This window comes from Rhodamnia argentea, chromosome 9, assembly GCF_020921035.1.
Source record: "Rhodamnia argentea isolate NSW1041297 chromosome 9, ASM2092103v1, whole genome shotgun sequence".
Classification (NCBI taxonomy): domain Eukaryota; kingdom Viridiplantae; phylum Streptophyta; class Magnoliopsida; order Myrtales; family Myrtaceae; genus Rhodamnia; species Rhodamnia argentea.
Genome location: NC_063158.1, coordinates 7,831,388 through 7,843,795, shown reverse-complemented (window position 1 = coordinate 7,843,795; position 12,408 = coordinate 7,831,388). Strand labels below are relative to the sequence as shown.

Below are 12,408 nucleotides of genomic sequence, written 5' to 3'. Positions count from 1 at the left end.
GTTCTATCATTAATGGGCCGACCCGGTCGACGCCCAATGAGATGCGGGTTTTGTTATTTGGGCCGGATAAGGGGGCGTCGTTGTATAAAGGGCGCATCACTTCCACTCCGTCATCTGTTTTCTCGGGCAAGAGTAAATCCTGCTGTTTTCTCGTTTGATTTTCCGGGAAAATCAACAGCGATGGCTTCTTCTACCCTTCTCCTCCACTCTCGAACCCTACTCCCACCGAAACAAAACCCCATCGTTTCTCGGGAGCCCAAGCCCCAATTTTTCCCTCTCCTCCGTCTGAACTCTCTCCCCAAGTCCTTCTCTCGCTCTCTCTCCCCGACCTCAAAACCTAATCTGGCAGCCAAAGCGGCAGCTTCCTCACCACCGGCAATTACTCCCACTCGCCCACCGCACGCCAAGCTCGGCGAATCGATCCGCACCGTGAGTTCAGTGCTGGCCCTGGCGGTAGGAGTGTCGATTTCAATCGCGAAGCTAGTCCAGAAGCTTCCGGTCGATAAGGTCCTTGCCTTGCTGTCGAAATTGAACCCCGGCCCTCAAGAGCTCGCCGCGGTCCGAGAGCTAGGAGGGAACCTGTCGTGTGCGGCGGGGCCGCTGTTCTTCGCGGCGCTCCGTGACCGCCCCAGCGGGTACCTGAACACGCCGCTGACGGTGGTTGCTGCGGGTCTGGCGAAGTGGCTCGATATCTACAGCGGGGTTCTGATGGTTAGGGTTCTGCTCAGTTGGTTCCCGAACATCCCGTGGGAGCGGCAGCCACTGTCGGCGATTAGGGACTTGTGCGACCCGTATTTGAATTTGTTTAGGAATATAATTCCGCCGATTTTCGATACTTTGGACGTGAGTCCGCTTTTGGCATTCGCGGTGTTGGGGACTCTGGGTTCGATCCTGAATAACAGCAGGGGGATGTATTGAGTAACTGGAGGAGACTGGTGTGGATAGTATGGTGGCAAATTGGGTTGGTGGATGGTCGTTATAGTGAGTGAAAAACATTACTGTTTTTTGTTGAATTTACATTTCATAAGCTGCTTTGTATGATTGTAGACCGAGTATTAGTTGTTGTAATCCATAGTGTTTATATGGGTTTCGCCGAGCTAATATAAATTTTGGAAATTTTGAAGTTTTAATGGTATGTTGAGGTAATACTTAATTCAAGAATTTTTGGTACATGCTCTGCAATAGTTTCTATTCTTCTTGGGTAGTCTGGATGGACTGCTTCATCTTGTACTTGAGCATTTATATTTGCGCAATCGTTGTGTAGTGAAAATGGTGAAGGTGATTGGACTTTAAAATTGGGTTGAGGATTTTTAATGGTGTAGAACATGGAGTGAGGTCAAAGTTTCTTATGCTAAGTGCTGGACGTTCGTTCAGTTTTATTTCCTAGGTGACTTCTCAAAAGAATGTTTATTGGGACTTTCGTGTAGGAACTGGTAAAAATAGACCCCTCTGTTGTCTTTATGGTGAAGTACCAACCAGTTGAACTTCTTTTATCACCGCAGATGTCCTAGCTTTCTCTCGTTGCTAGAGCATTTCCTTTTCTAGAGTATGCACTAGAAATGCATTTTCGGCTGGCAGATGATATTTTTGTTGCATATGAAGTGCCTTCTGTGTGGCTCTTTTGTTCATCATCTTTACTTTGTCAGCTTTCACTACCACATTAGATGACATAACAGGATCAAACCTTTTGTAGCCACTTTTGATGTTGCATAAAGTTGGAACAGAGGAGTTTGTCTGGTTGATGGCATTGAACCATGTATTCAGAGTTTGTGCTATTGATCTGGGGAAGTAATGCTTAGCTGCATCATATGATCGGAAGAAGTTCAGCAGTGCAGACAGCTTCAGCATCCAATGACGATTAATTTTACAGAAGGAAAGACTGTTTGGCTGACAACCCTGTCATTTGTTTTCATTTTTTTTCTTCTAGGGCTTTTCATTTTATATAATTATTTCTTTTCCCTCAATGAGTCTTACTTTTATTTTATTTATTTTTGTGTCTATTGACCACCGACCCCAACTAGTTTGGGATAAAGGTGATGTTGATGTTGAATTGTACATCTTCTCATACTGGAAATTATCGATTGCTTCTTTGAGGAATGTCTGGCTAGAATAGGTAACTACTTGAATGTGAGTTAAGAGGCATGGAGGATTTTGATTAGGTTATGCACTGATGAATTGATAGGAAGCAAGGGTGAAACTCCTTTTCGGGACCTTGGCTCATTCGATAGAGCGGCAACAATTCTCTGAACACTGGAAATTGCTCCAGTTTTAATAACAACTGGAAAGAAGAGTGAAGTGCCTCTCTTTTGAATCACCAAGCCAGATAGTTCAGCGGCAAAAGCACCCACCATGTTTCCTATACATCACCAGTTCAAATTGCAGGAAGCCCATGAGTCAATCCTCATGTAAAAGAGCGCTCTTCATGTTGGGATTGCGGTGGAGCTATGCTGACAGAGCTCGCCCATCTAGATGTCTTGACTCTGAGGGTTGAGACTTTGTGAATAGTACTAATGGCTCTAGCTCTACCGAACGGTCTGCAATGTGTCTGATACTCTTGTTGTAACCAAAGAGGGTTGCTACAATTAGTTGCCCTTTGTCGTATCTTCGCCTACCAATAACAAAAAAAGGGACCCCTCTTTTGGAGTTCTCCTATGTGGGGTCCTTTAATCGGTCTTAAAGATCCTGAAGGAGCAGTGGTTATCACGTATATCATTAGAAAACAAAGATCAAAGTACAAAATTCAACAGATGCATCATCTTGCGTGGGTTGTTCAACCCACAGGTTATGTGAGCAGTCAATGCCAGCACCATTGGCAGGAAGGATTTGTAGGAGTATAAAATATTTTAGCTATATTTATGTTGTTATTTACTTGTGGAGTTACAATTCTTGGATACCCTCCATTTCAATTTGACACAGTCCGAAGGCGCCATTGACGTTTGGCATTGGTGGTGGATTTGCCATGTAATTCCTTCTAAGATGACTAGTTAGCTTCAAGAAATGAAAGTGTTTTTGTTTTGTTGGATGAGTCATGCATTTTGACCATCTTTCGCAGTAATCCTCTTCGTCTTTGGCCATTGTCCCCTTTGGCTACTTGGTATTCGGTGGAGAGATCACTTAATCTATGCTACAATCCATGAAATCTCGTATGAACTGTCTATATTTTCTTTCCCTTCAGCTAGATATTGCAAATTTTTCTTACCTTACTCCTCCTGAGTTAGAGTTCTCCATTCAGCATTGGTCATTTGGCCCAAGCAGGTGGGACTGTGTGTTTGCTTGGCAGTTAGAGTTGCAGCAGCAGCAGCAGTAGCTAATAATAATTATAATAATAATAACCAGTTGTCCTACTCCTCATTTTGTAGCTGTTGTGCACCATTCTTACTTTCACAATAAAATGTCGACCTCTGAGGTTCATTTTGTGCATGACACCACAAAATTGCAGGACATAAAGAGAAGAAAGGCATAACTAAAAATGCAAGTAAAGGAGGGGCAGCTAAATTGTCTTCAAAACTTTAATGAAAACTAAAGTAGGACAAATTTTATCATCCGACTTTTTGCCTTTCACAAGATTACGCAGACTTTAGAACATGAATGCTTGATTCTTTTTCATTTGTACCAATAAAAAAAGCAATTGGTTCCCCAAGATTCAGGGTCTTTCAATTGACAAAAATGGCAAGTAATTCACTGTTAGATTCCTGCCAACTAAAGAGAGCATTAACATAGTATTAGCATTGCATTGTTTTAGTTGTTGAACAGTCAACATAGGGCATCCCAACTGGTAATGGGGCTTGTTGTGAGTTTCCCGCCAGACACTTGCTTTTTGCCTGATCGAGGTATAGTTGATATGACACGGACATGCCTTACAAAGGTAACAGGCAATATTCACATATTAATCCGAATGGATCCTCTCAATAACTTCTAGGAGCCGCTCTTTTTCTTCTGTCAGATCGTCATTCTGCTTTTGCAGCTCTTCTATCAGCTTGGTCTGTTCAGAATCCTTTCTGAAGGAAGGTTGTTCAAGGAGAGTATCCCTTGTTAATAAATTGAAGAAACAAAAGACTGACTCGCAAGATAACATTAGAACGGAGGAGCATCAATTTATCAGATCCATCACCAAAAATAGCCCTTTATACATGATCATTAGTTAATTTGACTCAAGCACACTATCCCCTAGTTCTACCCTTGCTTGATTCGTGCACATATAGGTGCCCCCTACAAGTGTTGCATTACAGTTAATTGAGAAAAATATTATCAACCAACACTCACCATAATTAGAAGTTCAATTTGGCAGAATTTGATGTGTCTTTAGGAAATGCATAAAAAAGCTGAAGGCATAACGGTTCTAATGACTTCTTTAAGTAAACAGAAAAGGTTCTCATCTTTTACCTATTCATGAAAGACAAATTAAGTTTGAGGGATCTCACTTCCTTCTCAAGATTTTCGCACCGCTTCAAGATAGATTGGATATCTGGTGGAATTGTTGATGTCGAGTTCCTCTCCTTTGCCTCTGCCATTCTAAAGCAAAGCAATACTATAAGTTAAAACAGCATTAGCACTTCTATGTAGTGTGGTGATCATCTGAACATCACTGGGCAGAATGGATCCATTAGAATCTTATGCTCATGCTTTAGTGGTGCAACTTTCACCTTCTAAACACAGAGAGAACTGTACCCCAAAAAAAAAAAAAGAGAGAGAGAGAGAGAGGACGATATGCAGCGACAGGAAAGAGCAAAAGGTGTATATAGGTGCCCCCTACATGTATTGCATTACAGTTAATTGAGAAAAATATTAACCATTATGGTTGAATACAATTTCAAGTTTTTGCTTCTAACTGCTCTAGATAGAAGTTGTCAGCTATCTTCTCAATGTTCAATCAAGGAAAAAAAGCCATGTGAGATAGAAAACTACCCCGCATTTCTACTCAATGCTTGCACCTTCTTTAAAATAATTAATTTTTGAAGGAGACTACCGCAAAATAAGGCCATTAATATGTCACTATTCTGTGTGGAACATAAAACCACAGTCAATTCTCTATAAAAAAAATATATATATTGGTGATACAGTCTACTTACTTTCTTGATCGTTCCACTCTACGCTTTTTCGTTGGATCCCCTTTATCCCCTGCAGAAACGACAGCATCACAGGCTGCTATGAATTTGCACACCGAAAAAGTTTAACCAATGCTTAAAAATGATGAGATAGATTTTGCAGGGTCTAGGATCGCACAATAAGAGAAAAAACGCACAAACGAAACCCTAAATACTTTATTTGACTACCACCTACTTACTCCTGACTAATTCAACTAAACATACTTCAACAGCACGAAAGATGTCATCATGGAAATTAAGTTTTGATAGTTTGCTGTAAGTGAAGAAGAGATATATTGCTGTTTCTTTAATAAAGCAAGCATCTGCCTGGAATTATAAAAAGCTACATCTGTAATAGCTAGAATGTTACCTGAACCAGTAGATGAGACAGATCCATAACGCACCAGATTTCCCCTCTGTTAAACTCAGCCAGATGAGAGAGAGGAAAATATATGTGTCAATTTGTTCAATGTGAAATCAATAGATATACCTTTTGATCATCTTTCAAATTGTCGATGATCCGTTCTCTAAACTCTGCACCTGGTAAAGAATTTATTTCACGAAAAGAACAGAAAAAAATATCTTAGCTTCTATGATAAATCCAAAGACCAGACGAATAAAATTGTCCAATGTGCAGATCTTAATCAGAGAGAAATTAGCAAATATCCAGAACATTTTTCATTTTATGCTGCACCAATAATGGACTTACTTTTCTACAAAGACAGGTATTAGTTTATGTTACAGTGAGATGCATATATTTATTCATGCACGCAACAATTAGGTAAGCCGACAAGAGTGCCAGAAAGATTTGCTGTGTATTCAGTAGTGAGTCACTGGGCTGAAAGGGAGAGAAATCTAGACTGGATATGGAACATTCTAAACACTGTAATGAAATTTCACTCCTTTCACCAGTGATGATGACAATTGAATAACCACCTTCCTGCTCCTTTTGAAAGAAGCTGGAATAATGGATTCTGCTCCTTGAATACGGAGAACGAGAAGAGCATTATTGGGCAAACCCATTGTCGTGTACACTAACCATATTTGGACACTTTTCTAATGCTTAAAGTGAAGGCCATCAGCACAATTTTTTCAGTGCACAATGTTAGTCCAGAATCGAGGTTAATCAGGATATGATAACTCGAACCGCTCGATGACTTAAATTAGAAAATGACGTCAGTCCTGTACCTTTGGCCCTTGAACCATTTTCTGAACTTATAAGGTTTCCAACATTCTTCCTGGAGCTCTCACAAGCGCTTGGAGTTTGGCTTGAGTTGCTGGGACCATCACATGCATCAAATCCAGAGGAAACTATAGGAGCAGCAGCAGAAGACTCGCTCTGTGAACGTTCTTGGGAAACTGCTCTCACATTAATTGGATTTCTGGTATTTATCAATTGTTCAAAGTCGAGGTCCATAGATCTTTCAACATTTGGTAGAACAACTGGATCTTGGGCCTGTCCTTGAGAGGCTTCATGGAACATTAATGACATTTCATGAATATGATCTCCTTGTCCTTGATGTAAGCTAATATTGGCAAGAACATCTTGAGCTTGAAAGGACCCCTGAGAGTAATCCTCAAAAGTTTCTCTCTCAATTTGATTAGCAAGCTTTTTGCGTTCTAGTGTACCCTTTAGCATGCTGACCACAGAGGAAACTCTATCCAAATTGTTGACTGGTTGTGCATTCATGCTGGATGAGGACGAATTGGATGGAGAAACAAATGTTCCCAACTGTTCAGGAATCTCGCTCATTGAGAGATCACCGAAGCCACTATTGTTGTTGGTCTCTTGTTTCATTTTGACATCATGCCGAGATCCACTGTTTGTCACTTCCATTGGCGCTGTGCCTTGAGTGCTCTGCATGGCAGCATACCTCCTTCTGCAAGAAGGGTATATTTGTTTTGTCAAGGACAAGGAGCACATCGAGATGAAAATTTTGCAACTAAACATATTGAAAAGAAAAGTTGGAGATGCAGACTCTTTTAATGACCCATTGAATTTCAAAAATGAACGGCCCAGCACTTTAATGCTTTGAAGAATGAAACTCGCAGGAAGCTCTAACGTGCTTTCCATGATGTGCAAAAGGAGACTCTTCAGAACCAACTTTTGTCTCCAGATCTCTACTGCTTGTTACTTTAAAAGCTACATTAGGAAGTATGATACCGTAATTCAGAAGACCGGCTTCTAGTCATTGGTTGTGAACTATTAAACCAAGCCTGCATGAAGGGTGGATAATAAGAACCAATCACTGCTGAAGTAAAAATTCTCAAATCACTTTAAGCTCGCTTACCTTGGCAAGAGACAGGTTACTAGCCTGCCATCCTCTTTCAGTGGCATTCCTGATGTATGGTTCAAATCATGGTGAGTCAATAAAGCAATCAACTACACATTGACAGAATGACTTCTCCTTTTAGAGGAAAATTATGAGAACTTTTAGTAGACGCTCCATTGTTTATGGAATATACGTCCTATATCAGGATTAATCATTAAAAGCGAGAGCTTATTCATGAGAGATGCTACAGGAGAATTTGTAGCTCAACCTGCTTGAAGTTTGGCTGAGGTCCCCTGGAATTTCTTCAGCAATGGAGCAAGTTTGTGAAAGCAGGTCATTGCTTCTTCTCGTTTGCAGAATGTCCCATTGTTCTTGATTTGATACATTTGCTAGTTCTGTGGATAACCTGAAGGCAGAAACACATACACACTCTTTAAGGAAATTACTGATCACATAAGAAATGCAGTAGAAGTTTGTGGACACTGAATGCAAGAATTTATGCTACAAGTCAAAATCCTCAGATACTCAACTGGACAATGCCATGATCCTAAATGAATAAAGCATTCCCTTTTCTAGGGCCAATCTGTGGCTTCAAGAGTACACCCTAACAAGAAGTTCCCACTATCCACTAACAGTTTATGCAGCTGCACCAACTGCCACCCTACAGAACCATACATGAAATATACACCGCATATGGCTCTTCTTTGAAAGCCCTTGGGTCTTACGGTGAAGAAACACGAAAGTAGCTAAAAGATAATACATATTTGCATTGAGAGGTGAAAAGAGGGAGGGGTAGTGAAAGGTCAAGAACTTTTATAGAATCACCTCCTCGATGCCTGCCGTGTACGATGTGATGCACCTGGTGAATTGTAGCTATGATTCTGTAAATAGAGGAAAGTCAGTGCAGTCCGAAAGAAAAGGAGGTTTCTTGAAAAGAAAACTTCAGGCTAAAAACTTCTCAAGAAACACTCAAGTATTTTCATTATATATCAGGTGCATCTTCGTGCATAAGTGTCATCTTCTCACAGTTCATGAATAGATGGCAAACAAACTGCAATGCAGTCTTGAATGAAAGTCTAAAGTAGTTGTGATGTGGATTACTCTTTTGCCTAAATACAGACAACAGGAAGAAGCTGCCTTCTGCAAGTGCAAGAGGTGGAGAATCTAAGAAGTACAGTTGCAAACCAAACTATAATTTTTTTCCAGCCTACTATCACGAGAGCATTTTTCTGACAAAAGTTAACTTTCATGGGCGTAAGGGAAAAGCACATTTGAGTATCTAGTTAATTGTTTTCAAAAGGCAAAAAAGTGATGCATTAAGACAGGCTCATGGCAATCAATATGCAAATTACTACCCTATAGATAATAACAGGAAACCACTTCCACTAATGCATTAGTGGGTAATACGTTCCATCTGATGCCTGGATTATCCTGCCTCTACTGGACCATAATTCTTACTATACTTGTCAGTGATCTGTTGCACACATTTAACTAGTCACCATCCCACTTTTGTTGCTACTGAAGAGTGAAAATTCAGGCTTTCGTGGTGTTCATTTTAAAATGAGAATAAGGCTCATGCTCGCCTAATTTATAACCCAACTTCCCACTTAGGTGATGCATCCAGTGAGTAGCACTCACACTCCAAATTGCCAGAAGGAAAAAGAGAATGACACTGATAATGTCAATACTTCTGAAAAAACATTGCTGAACTACTCTTAATGATCTTGAGGAAGTGAGTGACTTATTTCAAAGCAGAAAGGAATCAAATTCTCCTACAAACCACTATTTTCTAATTCGGTGAAAAAAGTCAACGTGTGGTCAAAAAAGAAATTGTGAAGAAAGATTAGAAAACCAGTGGTGATTGTTGTGACATCTATCAACAAAACTACTGTGCATGGTTGAGTACTGATGTTGAGCGTGGCTTGATTGTAAAATCTTGAAAAGCTTCAAATGACTTCCCATCTGAATGGATCACGAAAACCCTATACACATACTTCAATCTTGAACGGTGGCTGTAAGCGAAAAGTCAAAGCTGCTAAACGAAGATGTGCAGACTCTTGCCTCTGCATTTGTGAGCCAGCTTTTGAAGAGCTCCTCGCTATCTGTGCGAAAGTTTTGAGATAAATTCTTGAATCCCAACATCTCCATTGTCGGAATGGGCATTCCAACTGAGCTCTCCATCAGGGCTTTGAGGAACATCTCCTCACTAGAATTTCTGTAAAATCCCGAAAACCCCCTTCCCTCCATTTCAAGAAAGCTGTTTTGTCCCCTAAACTGAACTAAAGGTAATAAAATCCTTCTAGCTTTGTGAAAGAACTATTGCTAGTGTTTCCCTTGTTTCCCTCTCATGCCACTTCTCCACCACCCCTGATAGCTACCGGCGACAAAAACGAGCTCAAGCAACACAAATTTGTGACGGAATGAAACTTTGCAATCCTGCAATCAAAGTTTCCGCAAAGTGCCTTTAAAAGAAGCAGGCAAACTATACACTGAACTAGCTGCGCATCTACTGATCTAGGACTTCAATTCAGACTTAAAATCCTGAACAAACCCGTCTGCGATAAACCAGCTCATAAAATCGGCAGACCAATTCGCACCCGACAGAACGAGAAAGTAATGTGCTCTCCTAAGCAGGCCAAGAATATGATGACTACCAATTGAACTAATTCAACCCAAGCCCGACACACACGCAATAACAAAGGTCAGCAGCAGGCTGCCATAGAAGCTCAATTTCAAAACCTAGAGGAGACGCTATCGCTACCCAACATTTTATTATCCAGGAACCGAGTATTGTTAAGCACTTCCGACCGTCTACACCGCTCTATTGTCAATAAAATAATCATAGGAGAGACGGAATCTGAATCGTTTTGAGTTTGACAAGATTCCGGCACGAACTTGTCATTTTCCTCCGGATTAAAACCGAATTGCAGATTTTCCGAATTGCGGTAAATAGAGTTGAAATCGGTAGCAGAAGACGTGCATCTTGGTGGGATTTATCGCGCTAATGACGTGCGTTTCGACAAAAGATGTTGGAAAGTTACTATTCACGAGATTTTATTAAAGGGAAAGGGTTTAGATAGTACCTGAGGGAGAGAGAGCTGAAGAAGTGAGGTCAGCCATGAAAGAGACCTCGAGCTCAGTTTCTGTTATTTAACGAGGGTGGCCGTTGAGAAGGCGCTTACGGGGGAGGGAGATGTTTCGGTGTGATACTCATGTACCGCAAGCAATGGTGCTCCCGGTGTCCCGTGCCGACACGTGGGCTCAATTCATTCTCAGGTCAATTTGGAGATCAAGAGAGGTTGGGAAGAATGAAAGTTAGGTTCGAAAATTAATCTACCTTTGAAATTTTTGTAAGAGGGCAAAAAGAGAGAAATTTTAAGATTTTTAATTTCCTCGTTGCTTACTCGGTGATGTTGAAAACATCTAAGCAGTAAGTTTATTCGAAGGCGAGTGCTCTCCTATCCCGAATTCTTCGAAGCCTTCGGTTGCATAGCCGAGAAAGCAGTGGACTTTTTTGCCTCTGTGGGGATAGAGTGACTGAAGTTTTGAGAATTCAAAAGAAGCCATCAACATGACAGGTGGCAAGAGAAAGTGCACCGGTGTATGTTGCCCGTAGATGCATCGAGATAGACTAGTATACTTGAACTTTGTTCCTATATAAATTGCCCAATTTGATTAGGCATTAACCTTCTATTTTCAAAATTCGAGTACACAAAGAAAGTTGTAATTCTCAATGCATAGATAGCATATTTCCTCAATTGGCTTTTCGGAAGGCACTCGTTAACAAGATCCTTTTGGTAATAAAACACACACACACACACACACATATATATAGAGGCATAATGTGACTATTATCCCGTCCAACTCAAAGATTTTTGTAGCATCATCAGTATCAAAGATGTTCGTTATGATTTCCAAGTTATCAAAATCGAAAGGCTAGACAAAGCGACGTGTGGAGCTGCCATTAAAAATTAACCCGTCATTCATTGTCATTCTTTAGCTTTTTCCTGTTGGGCGCGAAGGAGCTCTTTAAACCTAATTTTTTGCACACCATGCTCAAGTCTGCAAATCAATGTTTAATGTAGGAGATTGAAATTGAAATCTAAATCGAAATTCCACGATGTCTTAATCAACTCCAAATGGCCTTAATTTCAAACCCAACTCATCCAAAAGAACAGGACGGTCTTGGTGTCGATTCTTAGTCAACGTTGTTGCCGGAAAATAAAAGCATCTAAGTCTGGAATTTTCCATGCCCCTTGCCAATTTTTAACCTGGCATTGAAAGGGATCGGCCATTGCGCCTCAAGGAAAATTTTGGCCCAACGAAAACGTTCACAATGGCGGGCCGGTGTTCATTATCAAGGTTCATATAATAAATAATATCCCAGCCTCAATTATTTTTCTTTGACCAGCAAATATATAATTTTTAATTTCTCTTCTTGTCTTATTTTATTAGGATGCTGACGGGGCATATTGTCGGGCGAGGGAGAAAGCAGTCCTTCGCGTATGTGCACAACGGCTATAAGGTCTTTCATATATAACGCAAGTAGGACATTATTCAATCGATTAGAGTAGTAGCTCGACTCATTTACGCCACCGAAAGTAGAGTCGATACGAGTAACTAATTTGCAATCGCGAAACGTCGACACGAGCTCGTTATTACGTGCTTACATGGCTCGAGTGATTGAATGATCGAGTTAGTGATTCAGTAAGTAGTTTTCCGAGGACATCTTATTCTTCGGTTGTTCTCTAACATTTACTTTTTGGGTTATGCTTGTTTTGCGAAAAAATAAATAATTTTGAAGCTATTTTTTCTAAAACTGATCTCTCATATTTCTTACAAAAATGAATAATCAATAACAAAAATATTTTTCATTAACTAATTATTGTAAGCAATACAGGAGATCATTTTTAGGGAAATATTTTTCAAATCATTCATTTTTTTGCATTCATGATAACTAAGATGGAGTTTTAGCAACACTTAGAAAGAGACCAGACAACTTGCTACATAAGTTAAATCGGTGTATTCCATCTTGCTATATACCAAGTCAA

The 12,408-nt window shown here is 40.3% G+C and overlaps 2 protein-coding genes across 3 annotated transcripts; one reads left to right on the top strand and one right to left on the bottom strand.

Annotated features, from left to right (window-relative positions):
- Nucleotides 1–109: 109 nt before the first annotated feature.
- LOC115744397 (ylmG homolog protein 1-2, chloroplastic) lies at nucleotides 110–1,130 on the top strand. The gene has a single exon (XM_048284912.1). It carries the CDS (start codon nucleotides 181–183, stop codon nucleotides 916–918), a length of 738 nt encoding a protein of 245 aa, XP_048140869.1. The 5' UTR covers nucleotides 110–180; the 3' UTR covers nucleotides 919–1,130.
- Nucleotides 1,131–3,623: 2,493 nt separating this feature from the next.
- On the bottom strand, nucleotides 3,624–10,151 carry LOC115744395 (protein CYCLOPS-like). Of its 2 annotated transcripts, none has more exons than XM_030679544.2 (11): nucleotides 9,419–10,151; nucleotides 8,183–8,238; nucleotides 7,626–7,763; nucleotides 7,376–7,424; nucleotides 7,249–7,301; nucleotides 6,273–6,964; nucleotides 5,575–5,624; nucleotides 5,455–5,500; nucleotides 5,070–5,118; nucleotides 4,384–4,512; nucleotides 3,624–3,998 (listed from the first exon to the last, which is right to left on the bottom strand). In XM_030679544.2, the coding sequence occupies exons 1-11, from the start codon at nucleotides 9,602–9,604 to the stop codon at nucleotides 3,887–3,889; spliced, it is 1,560 nt and encodes a 519-aa protein (XP_030535404.1). In that variant the 5' UTR covers nucleotides 9,605–10,151; the 3' UTR covers nucleotides 3,624–3,886. The 2 variants fall into 2 exon arrangements, with proteins under 2 accessions (XP_030535404.1, XP_030535406.1); XM_030679546.2 differs by having other exon boundaries at nucleotides 6,423–6,964.
- Nucleotides 10,152–12,408: the final 2,257 nt, after the last annotated feature.